The sequence below is a fragment of the Tasmannia lanceolata genome, unplaced genomic scaffold (genome assembly GCF_043159265.1).
Source record: "Tasmannia lanceolata isolate RefF3 unplaced genomic scaffold, GAP_Taslan_0.1 ptg000015l, whole genome shotgun sequence".
NCBI classification, from domain to species: domain Eukaryota; kingdom Viridiplantae; phylum Streptophyta; class Magnoliopsida; order Canellales; family Winteraceae; genus Tasmannia; species Tasmannia lanceolata.
Window position 1 is genome coordinate 36,227,433 of NW_027518692.1, and position 13,298 is coordinate 36,240,730.

Genomic DNA, 13,298 nt, shown 5'->3' on the forward strand with positions numbered 1-13,298 from the left:
AGGCCGTTTTTTTTCTGCAAATATCGGTAGTACTTACCTGAAATAGTTTTTCTTTGAGAATTGCAGTCTATTGCCCTTAGGACTTAAGAGAACCTTTCTGGGTTTTGTTGGTTTCTGTTTGGGTGAGGAAACCCATCTTCCTTTCTTGGTTGATGAGGTTTAAGACTTCTAGACTGGAGATTTGAGGAATGCATTTGTTTTTCTTTGAGAATTGCAGTCTCTTGCACTTGGACTTAAAAGAATCTTTCCTGGTCTTGGTGGTTTCAGTTTGGGTGTGGAAACCCATCTTTAGATATCAAGATTTAAGGTTTTGTAACACCAATATTGCATAACTCTTCTGGGTTTTAGTCGGTTTGCTGTAATTTTTTTCTGAATCCGGTGATACGATGGATAATGGTGATCTTTATCGAGTAGGAAGTTTGCGTGGGAATGGTTCTTCAATGTGGAGAAATACTAATGTGGAGGATATCTTCTCGATATCTTCTCGTGGGCAAAATGATGAAGAAGCTCTGAAATGGGCTGCTCTAGAGAGACTACCAACGTACAATCGTATTAGGAAAGGGATATTAGAAGGTGAGGGAGGTGAGAGAAAGGAAGTTGAAATTAAGAGTCTTGGGTTTCATGAGAAGAAGATGTTATTGGATAGATTGATTAAAGTTGCAGAGGAGGACAATGAGAAATTCTTGTTGAAGCTCAAGAACCGAATGGAAAGGTAAGGTCCTCTGTTTCTTTTTTCTCTTTTCTTGTTTTAACACATGCATACATCCATATTTATAAAATTTCCCTCTCTTTTCTGTTAACTTTTAATCCAACTAAAACTAGGATTTCTATCTTATCTATAATTCTTACTAACTAAAAAACAAACAAGAAATCTAAGGGGCTATTTGGATATCAATATTTTAAAATCTTGGATTTCCACAAAATCTTGGATGGGAAACGAGAGAAGAAGGAGACCATCTGTCTTTTTCTGCTTTCTTGCCCCTCTTTTCATCGAGCTAGAGAGTAGGAGATCGTCCCATGTTTCCAGGTTTTAGAAATCTCTCCCCCATCACAGATGGGGGAGAGATTTCTAAAACCTTGATTTCTTCCTTAAAATTCAGGATAATGGATTGTAAAATCCAGAATTTTATACCGCTTTCAAACTAAAACCTGGATTCTAAAATCCACGTATCCAAACGGCCCCTAAAGAAAACAAGAATTGTGTTCTATGTCTACATCATTCGCTTATGGTCTTTTCTTCTTTTCTTGGATTTTGTTTTAGAGTTGGAATCGATAGTCCAACGATTGAAGTCCGATTCGAGCATTTGAATATCGGAGCAGAAGCATATGTTGGTGGCAGAGCTTTACCAACAATCATAAATTTCACTTTTAATATAATAGAGGTAATTCACATATACAAATCATCTGATAAAAAATTGAAAACACAGGTTTAGGCCCTGCTTGTTTTGATTCAAAATTAAACCTGAGTTTGAGTCCAATAATCAGTGTTGGACTTGCAATTGGTTCTCAAAATTCAAAACAAACAGGGGTGTCTGTAATCTGTTCCGTATTCGTAAAATATTCTGATCTAGTCTTACATGTTTAAAAGGAGTTCTTGAACTATCTCCATATTCTTCCAAGTCGAAAGCAACCAGTATCAATCCTTCATGATGTTAGTGGGATCATCAAGCCTGGCAGGTAAGAGGTCTTTGACTGAATCATGAATTGGGTCTAACCTGATTTATGGTGTTCTTTTGTTCTTTAGAACCTTGACCCCAAATAAGTTTGATTTGCCTGCAAATTTTGCAGAGTGACTTTGCTTTTAGGCCCTCCTGGCTCTGGGAAGACCACTTTTCTGTTAGCTTTGGCAGGAAAGCTTGATCCAGAACTAAAGGTACAGGAACCAAAGATATTGGTTTTTTTTTACTTATCCTTTGGTGATTTCTCACTGTTATTGGGAATTCCATTGAGAACTGTTTCATCTAAAGCTTGGAATATTTACATGGTTACTTTTCTCTACAATAACAGATGTCTGGCAGAATAACCTACAATGGCCATGATATGGATGAGTTTGTTCCCCGGAGGACCTCTGCTTACGTTAGTCAGAATGATCTTCACATTGGAGAAATGACAGTGAGAGAAACCTTGGCTTTCTCCGCAAGATGCCAAGGAGTTGGAACCCGTTACGGTGTGTTAAAATGAAAGGTTTTGGTTAAACAGAACATAGTTGATACCAGTTTTGGGGTTCAACTAAAAGTTTCAATTTCACTATAATTTACAGAGATGTTGATGGAACTGTCTAGAAGAGAGAAGGCTGCAAATATTAAGCCTGATCCTGATATTGATGTCTACATGAAGGTATTTATAAATAATTCCTTTTGTGAGAGGCCTGTTTATTTCCTTTTCAAGATCTGTAGAATTAGACCCAGTTGTCCATTTAGATTATAAAAAGAAAATTACTCGATATCCTTCTCTTTGCAGTAAGAACTACCTCCTTTCCTTGCTTTAATCTGACCATTTTATATCTCACGAGCTTTGTTTGAACAATTGAACCACATGTTCATGTGCTTGTGTATTTTTGTTGGATCGTGTGGCCATCAGCCCTCGATCAGTAATTTGTGATGATCGGAATATGGCCATTAGTAAAGATCATCGCGTGACAATCCCGAGACACATATTGCACACACCCAGTTGCATTTGTTTTCCAAATTACAATTATATGTATTATTTTTATATAATCAAAACTGATTTCAAAAGGGTGCCTTTATCAATTGCATTGCATGTGCATTGAGGACATTGGAAGGTGATGGGCCTGCCACATCAGTTGGTGGACCAAGTTGGTGTGGGTGGCCCATCAGGTGGTTGACAATATCCCACCTAGTAAGAGGGTAGTTGTCTTAGATTGGTGCATGTGATTGGTGGTGTGGGACCCAATGAGTGGAGTAGATGAGTCTCTCCTATGTGTTCTTTGTGGACCCCTGATGGGTGATCGAATGGACCTAATTGATAGGCCGTGATGGAAATGGAGTAGCCTCTCGCGAGTGGAGATGGAAAAGCCTTTCCAGGGAAAAATTGTTGGAAATGGAGAAACCTCTCCCGTGTGGAGATGGAAAAGCCTTTCCAGGAAAGTTGCTGGAAAATAAGCAACCACCACGCCACTGGAGTAAAAAAAAAATTTCCGTTAATAAACGAAAGCACTTTCGTATGTGCCGCAAAAAGAGTTGCAAATCCACACCTTCCTGAGATAATAAAGAGTTTTCAGAAACGATACCCAACGCTCGCTTCCAATCCAACCTTATTGGCATCCATTCAAATTGATTTTGAGCACCCTAGTGAATCACTCACAGGATCATCGAAGGATATCCACGACGATATTCTGTTGCGCTCTTCATCAATGATCTTCAATTTTCTTCATGAATTTTCATATCATTCCTGTCACTGATTTGATTTTTCTGCATAAATTAGCTTATTAGATATTGTGCCTGATTTTGTTTTCTGGATGAATACACTAATCATTTTTTAATAGTTGAGAGTGCACTTTTTTAATAGTTGAGAGTGCACACAGAAAGTTTCATGGGCCTTCCAATATGATCTTCACAGAAAATTAATCAAAAGTTGAATTACTGAAGAATGAGATTTCATTATTCTCTTTTAATTGAATTTTATTTCATTTGTTATCTTGCAGGCTTCATCACTGGAAGGGCAGCAGGAAAGTCTAGTTACAGACTACGTTCTAAAGGTATGTGGTGTGATGGAAGCATATTAAGTCCCCAAACTTAATGTTATAAATGATATTCAGAAGAGTTAGACTTCTCTGTCCTTATTTCTTCTTCCTCTTGAAACTGCAGATTTTGGGTCTGGAAATCTGTGCTGATACCATCGTAGGTAATCAAATGGTTAGAGGTATCTCTGGAGGACAAAGAAAGCGTCTTACAACAGGTAAAATAACTAATAAAAGGAAGTGATGATGTACTATTAGAATTCAGATTGGTCATTTATTAATGTAATAATGTGTGATGATTTTGAATGTGATTCCAAATGGCATAGGTGAGATGCTTGTTGGCCCAGCAAAGGCACTGTTTATGGATGAGATATCAACTGGTCTGGATAGCTCCACGACACATCAGATTGTCAATTCCCTCAGACAGTCCATTCACATTCTCGGTGGGACAGCAGTCATCGCTCTGCTTCAGCCAGCACCAGAGACTTACGACCTCTTCGACGACATCATTCTTCTTTCTGACAGGCAGATTGTGTATCAGGGTCCTCGTGAACACGTGCTTGAGTTCTTTGAATCGATGGGTTTTAAATGTCCTGAGAGGAAAGGCATTGCCGACTTCTTGCAGGAAGTAAGTTTTTTTTTTTTAATGGTAACAGATTTTCAAATTTTATTAACCTCCAACCAGAAATACAAGAGCTTTTGGGGAGGGAAACAAGATGTTGTCCAGCAGCCATATCCCATTTACATCATTAACCAAAAGCTCCAAATAGAGCAAAACACCTATGCTACTCAAAAAACTAATACCTCCATACTCGGTTTTTCAACCCCTTCCCTAGCAAGGATATCAGCCTCACCTTTAGCCAAGCGTGGAGGATGTTGGATAGAGGACCGGATTCTCCTACAGTAGTCCTTGATCTCCGAAATGATGCTAGCCAACTTCCAAGGCCCATGGGCAGACCCAACTGCCCAAGCGATAACATTCGAGGAATCACCCTCCACAATCAAAGGGAGAGAAACATTCTCCTCCGCTCACTTGAGCCCCCACAGCAAGGCTCTAGCTTCCGCTTCGTTTGAGTCGCAAATGTCGATAGGGCTAGAAAAAGACATCCATGCCCTACGATCACCGTCTTGAATCAGACCACTGATGCCCGCTGGGCCCGGTTTTCCCCTAGCACTCTCGTCAAACGATGACCGGCTAACGGTCCCGATTTTCTCCTAGCACTCCCGTCATAAGAAGACGACCAAGAAGGCCAGTCCCGATAATACAAGGAAGAACACTCACGAAAAGAGAATAACAAAAGAGATACAAAAGAAATAGAACAAAAGCCTCAAATAACAGAGGAAAATAATCAAACAACTCTAGGCCTTGCTTGTCTATGCCTTCCCTAGCCAGGCGGTCTGCCACACAATTCGTTGATTTTCTAACGTGCATAAATATAATCGACAAGTCTTAAATCTTATCATAGATCTCATCAAAGAGATGGGAGAATCTTCAAGGAGGGAGTGAGGGACTAGAGACCCTCTAAGCCAGCGGATTGTATTAAGGGAATCGCTCTCCACTATTACCCAATTCAGATCATCCCTTTCCAGACTTTTAATCCCCTGATGGACAGGTCGATCCTCAGCCTCACTTGCATCTGCTATCCCAATGGGCCCTGAAAACGACCACAAAACTCCACCCCTCGTATCTCTAAGAACTCCTACAACAGCCAGTCCAGGATTACCCAGACTAGAACAATCAAAATTGAGTTTAACATCCCATGAGATGGGGGTTGCCATTCCTGTGCAATAGGGGTCTGCCTCTCAACACTTGCTTACTTGCAGGAAGTAAGTTGCACATGTGAAACAACCAATTACTGCAAAAGCTTAAGATGTTAGAGTTTATGTCATTTAATCATTAGACTTGAACACTCCCCCTCATGTGTGGTCCCTCTTTTTCTGGGTTGGCCGTACACGTGGATATATATCAAGGGGTTGGTCAAACTTGTGGCTCTTCCTTTTAACTCCTGTGAGAACAAGGCAAAAGCCCTATTTGATCTAGTCCATTCTTAAAAAAAGGGGGCCTGAAGTGAGTGTCTTTCATCGGAAGCTGGTTCTCATACGGGGGACTTTTAGGTATGACGTTCAACCTACTTGGCGAACAGCCAATTGCAAAAACCAAAAGGAGGAGGGTTTAGGAGTTGAAGGAAGGAGAGATTCTAGGAGAGGGGCTATTGCGACTTCTGTTGATGAGAAAAGAAGAAGGGGGGCCCGAGCCTTATCCTCGTCGGCCTAATCCTCGCTATGAGAACTGACGCTTTGGATTTTGAAACCTAGCCCTACCGTGAGGCAATAGCTCTAAACAACCAATTACTCCAAAAGCTTAAGCTGTTAGAGTTTGTGTTATTTTATCATTTATACTTGAACAGCACAGACTGTTCAGTATAAATTTTTTTTCTAAAGGATTCATTAAGCCGACCCCATCTAGCTTGGGACAAAGGCTTTGTTGAGTTGAGTTGAGTATACTTGAACAGCACAGACTCGCTCACTTAATTCTGTCAAAGGACAGATTCTATTTTCCTCACTCATCGAGCAAAATCTACATTTATTTCTTGATACCATGTTTTTATTTGGAATAGTATAGTGAATCCCACTCTAAATTCTTTCTGTTTCATCAGGTAACATCAAGAAAAGATCAGCAGCAATACTGGGCATATAAAAATGAACCGTATAGTTTCATCTCGGTCGGGGAATTTGCAGATGCATTCCAGTCATTCCACATTGGTCATAAATTAGCAAATGAGCTTGGCACTCCGTTCGACAAGAGAAAGAGTCATCCTGCTGCTTTAACAACTTCTGAATATGGCATTAGTAAGACGGAATTGTTGAAGGCTTGCTTCTCAAGGGAGTGGTTGTTGATGAAGAGAAACTCTTTTGTCTATATCTTCAAAATGGTGCAAGTGAGTAATGTTGGAAACCACGATGCGCCTCTTGAATTCTGAAATTCCAAGTCCTATACCTTATCTTCTGTTTTCCTTCTGCTTTTAGCTTCTAATCATTGCGTTCATCGCAATGACGGTTTTCCTGAGAACAAAGATGCATCGGGGCTCAGTGAATGATGGAGGAATTTATTTGGGTGCTTTGTTCTTTTCACTAGTCACTATTATGTTTAACGGATTTGCAGAGCTTGCCATGACCATTGCCAAGCTTCCTGTTTTTTACAAGCATAGAGACCTCCTTTTTTATCCTTCGTGGGCATACGCATTACCTGCATGGATCCTCAAGATTCCCATATCTTGTTCAGAAGTTGCTCTCTGGGTCGGCATGACTTATTATGTCATTGGATTCGATCCAAATGTTGGAAGGTGAGACTTGAATGAAGTTGCTATCTAACTTCTTTAATGGTTGTGTTGAAAATATCTCTCCTAATGGATCCTCATCAATAACTGAAATTGTTCTTGTTGCAGGATGTTTAAACAATATCTGTTACTTTTATTGAATAGCCAGATGGCCTCCGCACTGTTCCGACTCATGGCTGCACTTGGTCGGAACATGATCGTCGCAAACACATTTGGGTCCTTTGCACTTGTTTTAATTATGACTCTTGGAGGATTCATCATATCGCGAGGTACAATACGTGCAATGAAAGAGTTATTTTCAACTGAAGGCCGAAATTTCGGTTCTGGTTCAAACTTCTCAATATATAAGACTATACACATTTTAAGAACATCCATGAAACATGAGTGGTTAGACTGTTGGTGGATATTTGACAGGCTAACCTTATTTTTGGCTGCAGAGGATCTAAAGAAATGGTGGATATGGGGTTACTGGATCTCGCCATTGATGTATGCACAGAATGCAATTACTACGAATGAATTTCTAGGGAGAAGTTGGAGACATGTAAGAATCATTGTTTTCAAGCTAAAAATTGTTTTCCATTTCTTTGATCAGGGAAATTAATTCATAACATTTTTTTGGTCTCTGCTACAGGTTATTCCTGGTTCAACGGAGATGCTAGGACTCAGAGTCTTGAAGGCTCGTGGAATCTTTACTCATTCATACTGGTATTGGATTGGTGTGGGTGCATTGGTTGGATATATATTTTTATTCAATGGCCTCTTCACCATGGCACTTGCTTATCTCAACCGTGAGTGCATTCATTTCAAATGCACAATAACAATTCTCAATACGGAGACACTTTAGAATTCAAGATGTAATTAATTGTGGCGGAAATGTCTGCAGCAATGAGGAAAGGTCAAGCCGTTCTATCTGAGGAGTCCTTGAAGGAAAAGCAATCAAACAGTAGTGGAGATATTAAAGATATCGAACTATCATCTAGAGGAAGAAGCTCTGCCAAGCATGAGATATCCAATGGTAAGCTCAGAGGGTTCTCTATATGCCTTTTTTTCTAATTAAGGGAGGTCCTTTAAATCAGTGGGTACAATTGAACAGGTGATGAAATTCGGAGGATAGAAGTCACCAGTGACAATAATAGGAACAATAAGAAGGGGATAGTTCTTCCATTTGAACCTCTCTCCATCACCTTTGATAATATAAGATACTCTGTAGACATGCCACAGGTAACCTTGAGTCCTATAAAAATTATAAATTCATGTATTATGGGATCAGGAGTAATTCCGTATGAAACTGAATTTATATGTTGACCCAACAGGAAATGAAAGCTCAAGGTGTTCCAGAAGACCGATTAGAACTTCTGAAGGGCCTAAGTGGATCTTTCAGGCCTGGAGTTCTTACAGCGTTGATGGGCATCAGTGGTGCTGGTAAGACCACTCTGATGGATGTGTTAGCCGGAAGGAAAACTGGTGGATATATAGAGGGGAACATCAGTATATCTGGCTATCCCAAGAAGCAAGAAACATTTGCTCGTATATCCGGATATTGTGAGCAGACCGACATCCACTCTCCCCATGTTACTGTATATGAGGCCCTTCTCTATTCTGTGTGGCTTCGATTGCCCACTGAAGTCAACACAGCCACACGGAAGGTTGGTGGAGTATATCTTAATCTGTTTGTTGGATTCCTCCCTTGTTTGGTGGACTCCTTTCTGTCAGTTTTCAACTGACTGGGAAAACTGTTGTATGCAGATGTTCGTCGAAGAGGTGATGGAGCTTGTAGAGCTGACATCATTGAGAGAAGCTCTGGTTGGGTTGCCTGGTGTGAATGGGCTGTCGACTGAACAGCGCAAGAGGCTAACCATCGCTGTTGAACTTGTTGCCAACCCCTCTATAATTTTCATGGATGAACCTACCTCTGGACTAGATGCGAGGGCAGCCGCAATTGTCATGAGAACAGTGAGAAACACGGTGGACACCGGAAGAACTGTGGTGTGCACAATTCACCAGCCCAGCATTGACATATTTGAAGCCTTTGATGAGGTGAGAAATGAAAAAACTCTAATGTCCTCTGTGTTTGATTAGTTAATGAACCTGATCTTTATGTTCATTCTGCTTTGGTTGTAGCTCTTTCTTCTAAAACAAGGTGGGGAAGAAATATATGTAGGCCCATTGGGCCACAATTCTTGCTATCTCATCAGCTACTTCGAGGTGAGTCCAAAGAACAGGCAGAAACTGGGACCATTAAAAAATAGAAATCCCCATAATACAAGGTACTTATAGACTTGGGTTTTATTTTATCAAGGGAATCAGTGGAGTCAAGAAGATAAAAGAAGGTTATAATCCTGCAACGTGGATGATGGAGGTGACTACTATGTTGCAAGAAGAGATTCTGGAGGTTAATTTTGCTGATATATACAAAAATTCAGATCTTTTCCGGTGGGTTTACCTCTCATGGCCATGTCGGAATACTACTTTTTGATTCTCTAGTCTTTGCTTACCTATGGAAAGTTTTACAGGAGGAACAAAACTCTGATTAATGAACTGAGTTCACCTCATCCTGGCTCAGAAGATCTATACTTCCACACCAAGTATTCGCAGCCCTTTGTCATACAGTGTATAGCTTGCCTATGGAAACAGCACAAGTCGTACGGGAGGAATCCACCTTACACTGCTGTGCGATTTCTCTTCACAACTTTCATTGCCTTGATGTTTGGGACAATGTTCTGGGATCTCGGTTCCAAAACGTATGCTATTAGTTATCCATTTTTAGATCTCTATTTCACGCAATTCTTGGTCTAGATTCTCCATTTCAGTTTTGGATCTATAGCTAACTCGATCATATTGATATCATGGTGGAAATCACAGGAGAAGGGAACAGGATCTATTCAATGCAATGGGCTCCATGTATGGTGCCGTCCTGTTCATCGGAATACAAAATGCCTCCTCCATACAGCCAGTGGTGGCCGTTGAACGAACAGTTTTCTACAGAGAGCGAGCTGCTGGAATGTATTCTGCTTTACCATACGCATTTGCACAGGTAGGCACATTCTACAGTATCATGTAAAATTGTTTTCTATGAAAATTCTATATTTCATACCGTCACCTTATGGATACTGATTTTACATACTGAATTCCCTTCTCCCTTTGTGTTATTGCACTGCAATTTCAGCTTGTGATCGAGGTTCCATACATCTTGGTTCAGACTCTGACATATGGGGTCATTGTTTATGCTATGATGGCATTTGAATGGACAGCTGCTAAGTTCTTTTGGTATCTATTCTTCATGTTTTTCACATTTCTCTACTTCACGTACTATGGCATGATGGCAGTCGGCTTGACCCCGAATCAAGACATTTCTGCTATTTTTTCGTCTGCATTTTACGCAATATGGAATATATTTGGAGGCTTTATAATTCCCCAAACTGTAAGTTCTAACTCACCTCTCTCTCTCTCTCTCTCTCTCTCTCTCTCTCTCTCTGTATATATATATATGTGTATATATATATATATACACATATATATATATACAGAGAGAGAGAGAGAGAGAGACACTTTTCTTGATGGAACTGTGACACTGAAGTCTTTTTGGATTTTGGATACCAGAGAATTCCAGTCTGGTGGAGATGGTATTATTGGGCATGCCCTGTTTCTTGGACCATATATGGACTAGTTGCTTCGCAGTTCGGAGACATAACTGAGGTAATGGAGACGGGCGATCAAGTGGACAATTTTGTGAGGGATTATTTTGGATTCGAACATAAATCTTTGGGATGGATATCTGCTGGGGTCATTGGATTTACTTTGCTCTTTGCGTTCGTTTTTGCCTTATCGATTAAGATGTTGAACTTCCAAAGAAGATGAGAATGCTGCAAACCTTGTGTCTGTATGTGCTCTTTGTATTCTCTTCTGCTCTGACAGTTTCTGATGTGATCTGCCATTTCCTAGTGGTGATGAGTCCAAGTCGTTCTAATCAGCCACTCAGGGGTTTTTGCTGGTTGTGTACAGGTACGTTGGAATATCAACGCCGGTTGTGTACAGGTACGAGGTGTCCAAACTCGACCCCAACCGGGAACATTCTAGGTCTACAAAGAACGGGAAGGCCATATCTCCCTACCACATAATCTCTATGTGCATGGACTATTTTACAATGCTGCCTAAGGACAAACGTGTGTCAACAAGCATATCGTGCACTCCAAGAAATACCGAATAGATGTCATGAAACAATGAAACATATATAAATAGAAAGTTTCAGTACAAGTAGAATTGGCTTTTAGGGTATACGCTCTAACAACTCGGACCTCTGCCTCGCTAGCATCTGAGAGCCCAATAGGCCCTGCAAAAGCCCAAATGAATTCTTCCATTGAGTCCCTTAGAACACCTCCAATTCATGCCAGACCTGGATTACCCATACTGGATCCATCAAATTTTAGCTTTAGAAACCCTTGAGCCGGAGGTTCCCAAACTTGCATTGCCACGGAGCACTGCTCCACACTAAAGCAAAGCTCCTTCCATTCCTCTCATAGGTCGAAGGTAGATACAAACCTAAAGCAGGGAAGAATCCTTACCCATGATATAGTCAGTGCAATCACTTTCACGAATAGGAAGGGGATTTTGCTACTCCTTCGAAGACTCTAGCATTCCTCTCTTTCCATAGCACCAACATAATTAGTAAAAGAGAGACATTGCAGAGAACCTTACTTTTTTTCCATCCATGGAACCGCCGACCATCCCTCCAAAAGCTCTGAAAGCTTGGAGGGAAAAACCCAAGAACATCCCAAACTTGCTTAGGATGCTACTCCACACCTTCCTAGCTAATTTGCAATGTATGAATATATGGTCGACCGATTCCCCCACCGCTATGCATAAGGCACAGTGATCTACTATCAGCATCTCTCGCTTTTCACAGGAAGTCAACCGTCTGAATCAGTCCAAGGATAGCGGCTCAGCAAAGGTACATACTCTAGGAGGCGCTTGGATCGTCAGCACTTTAGCTACTCTAGAGAACACAGACACAAGCTGAAGATAGAAGGATTTGACAGTGAACACCCCAGTAGAATCCTAGATCCACACCATTTTGTCCATCCCAGATTGCTTGACATAGCACCCTTCTAACGTCTCAAGAAACCTAGCCACTGACTGTGATTCTATGTCAAAGAAGTTTCTTTTAAATGCCGGCCTCCACAACACCTTGTCACCGCTCCTTTTAAAACAATCTTTCACCAGGGCTTCCTTATACGCATCGACTGTGAATAAGTCGGGGAAGGGATCCTTTAATGGGATCTGAGAGCACCATTTCTCTTTCCATAAACTTATACGATCGTCTGCATATACTTTGAATCTTATTCCTTCTTTAAACTTGTGACTCGGGCGCATAGTGTCTCGTCATACTGATATCCTCGACTTTCTAAATTTGTATGTAGAATCATTTACTTACAATCACTTTGGCCCATAATTGAGATTCCTCCTCCTCGAACCTCCAAAGCCATTTACCCAGGAGCGCTAGATTTACCTCTTTCTAAATTATGGTGATCCTTCTCACCATAATTTGTATTCCTAAACCCCAAAAGATCACAAATTTTAGAAATCCAGAGGTTTGAACTATGAAAACAGTTTAGATATGGAGTTTTGAGATTTGTGATTGCAATTAGAAAGGATTTTGTGATCGGAATTAGAAAGGAGTTTGTGATTGCTTCCTTGGCAACATGCCATAAATATCTTAAGATCTATACTCTACTCAACTCAACTAAGCCTTTGTCCGAAACTAGTTGGTGTCGGCTAATGAATCCTTTAGAAAATTTTCATGAAGAAGGTGAAAGGATCTGCCAGGCTCAAATTGACTAAGTCTAATCCTGACACTAGTTGGGTTCGTCTACATAGATCATTTTCTTCCATTCTATCTTATCCAAGGCCATGTTCTCTGTTATGTTCCTAGCCCTCAAGTCTTTCTTCACTGTTTCTACCTAAGTTGTTTTCAGTCTACCCCTACCTCTTTTAACTCCATCAACTTGGCACGAGTCACTTCTTCTCACAGGAGCATCCAAAGGCCTACGTTGGATATGCCCAAACCATCTTAAGCGGTGCTCTCTCATCTTCTCCTCAATTGGTGCCACCCTCACCTTTTTACGAATGTCTTCATTTTTAATTCGATCTAACCTTGTGTGGCCGCACATCCATCTAAGCATTCGCATTTCCGCTACACTCATCTCATGCACATGCTGCTTCTTGGTGGCCCAACATTCTGAGGCGTACAGCATGGCTGGCCT

General features: G+C 40.8%; 1 protein-coding gene across 1 annotated transcript; it reads left to right on the plus strand.

Annotated features, from left to right (window-relative positions):
• The first annotated feature begins 109 nt into the window (after positions 1-109).
• Positions 110-11,239, plus strand: LOC143845380 (pleiotropic drug resistance protein 1-like). Its single transcript, XM_077353695.1, has 24 exons — positions 110-712; positions 1,262-1,382; positions 1,589-1,677; positions 1,789-1,873; positions 2,008-2,167; positions 2,261-2,337; positions 3,665-3,718; positions 3,828-3,918; positions 4,027-4,328; positions 6,358-6,639; positions 6,728-7,044; positions 7,147-7,307; positions 7,476-7,579; positions 7,670-7,826; positions 7,922-8,053; positions 8,132-8,259; positions 8,352-8,684; positions 8,785-9,075; positions 9,160-9,243; positions 9,338-9,471; positions 9,552-9,779; positions 9,901-10,072; positions 10,205-10,459; positions 10,639-11,239. Exons 1-24 carry the CDS (start codon positions 387-389, stop codon positions 10,894-10,896), a joined length of 4,341 nt encoding a protein of 1,446 aa, XP_077209810.1. The 5' UTR covers positions 110-386; the 3' UTR covers positions 10,897-11,239.
• Positions 11,240-13,298: the final 2,059 nt, after the last annotated feature.

Coding starts and splice junctions, on each gene's coding strand:
- LOC143845380 (XM_077353695.1), top strand. CDS start 387: ATGGATAATGGTGATCTTTATCGAGTAGGAAGTTTGCGTGGGAATGGT. Junction 2,168..2,260: donor AGGAGTTGGAACCCGTTACG/GTGTGTTAAAAT, acceptor TATAATTTACAG/AGATGTTGATGGAACTGTCT. Junction 9,244..9,337: donor ATCTCATCAGCTACTTCGAG/GTGAGTCCAAAG, acceptor TATTTTATCAAG/GGAATCAGTGGAGTCAAGAA.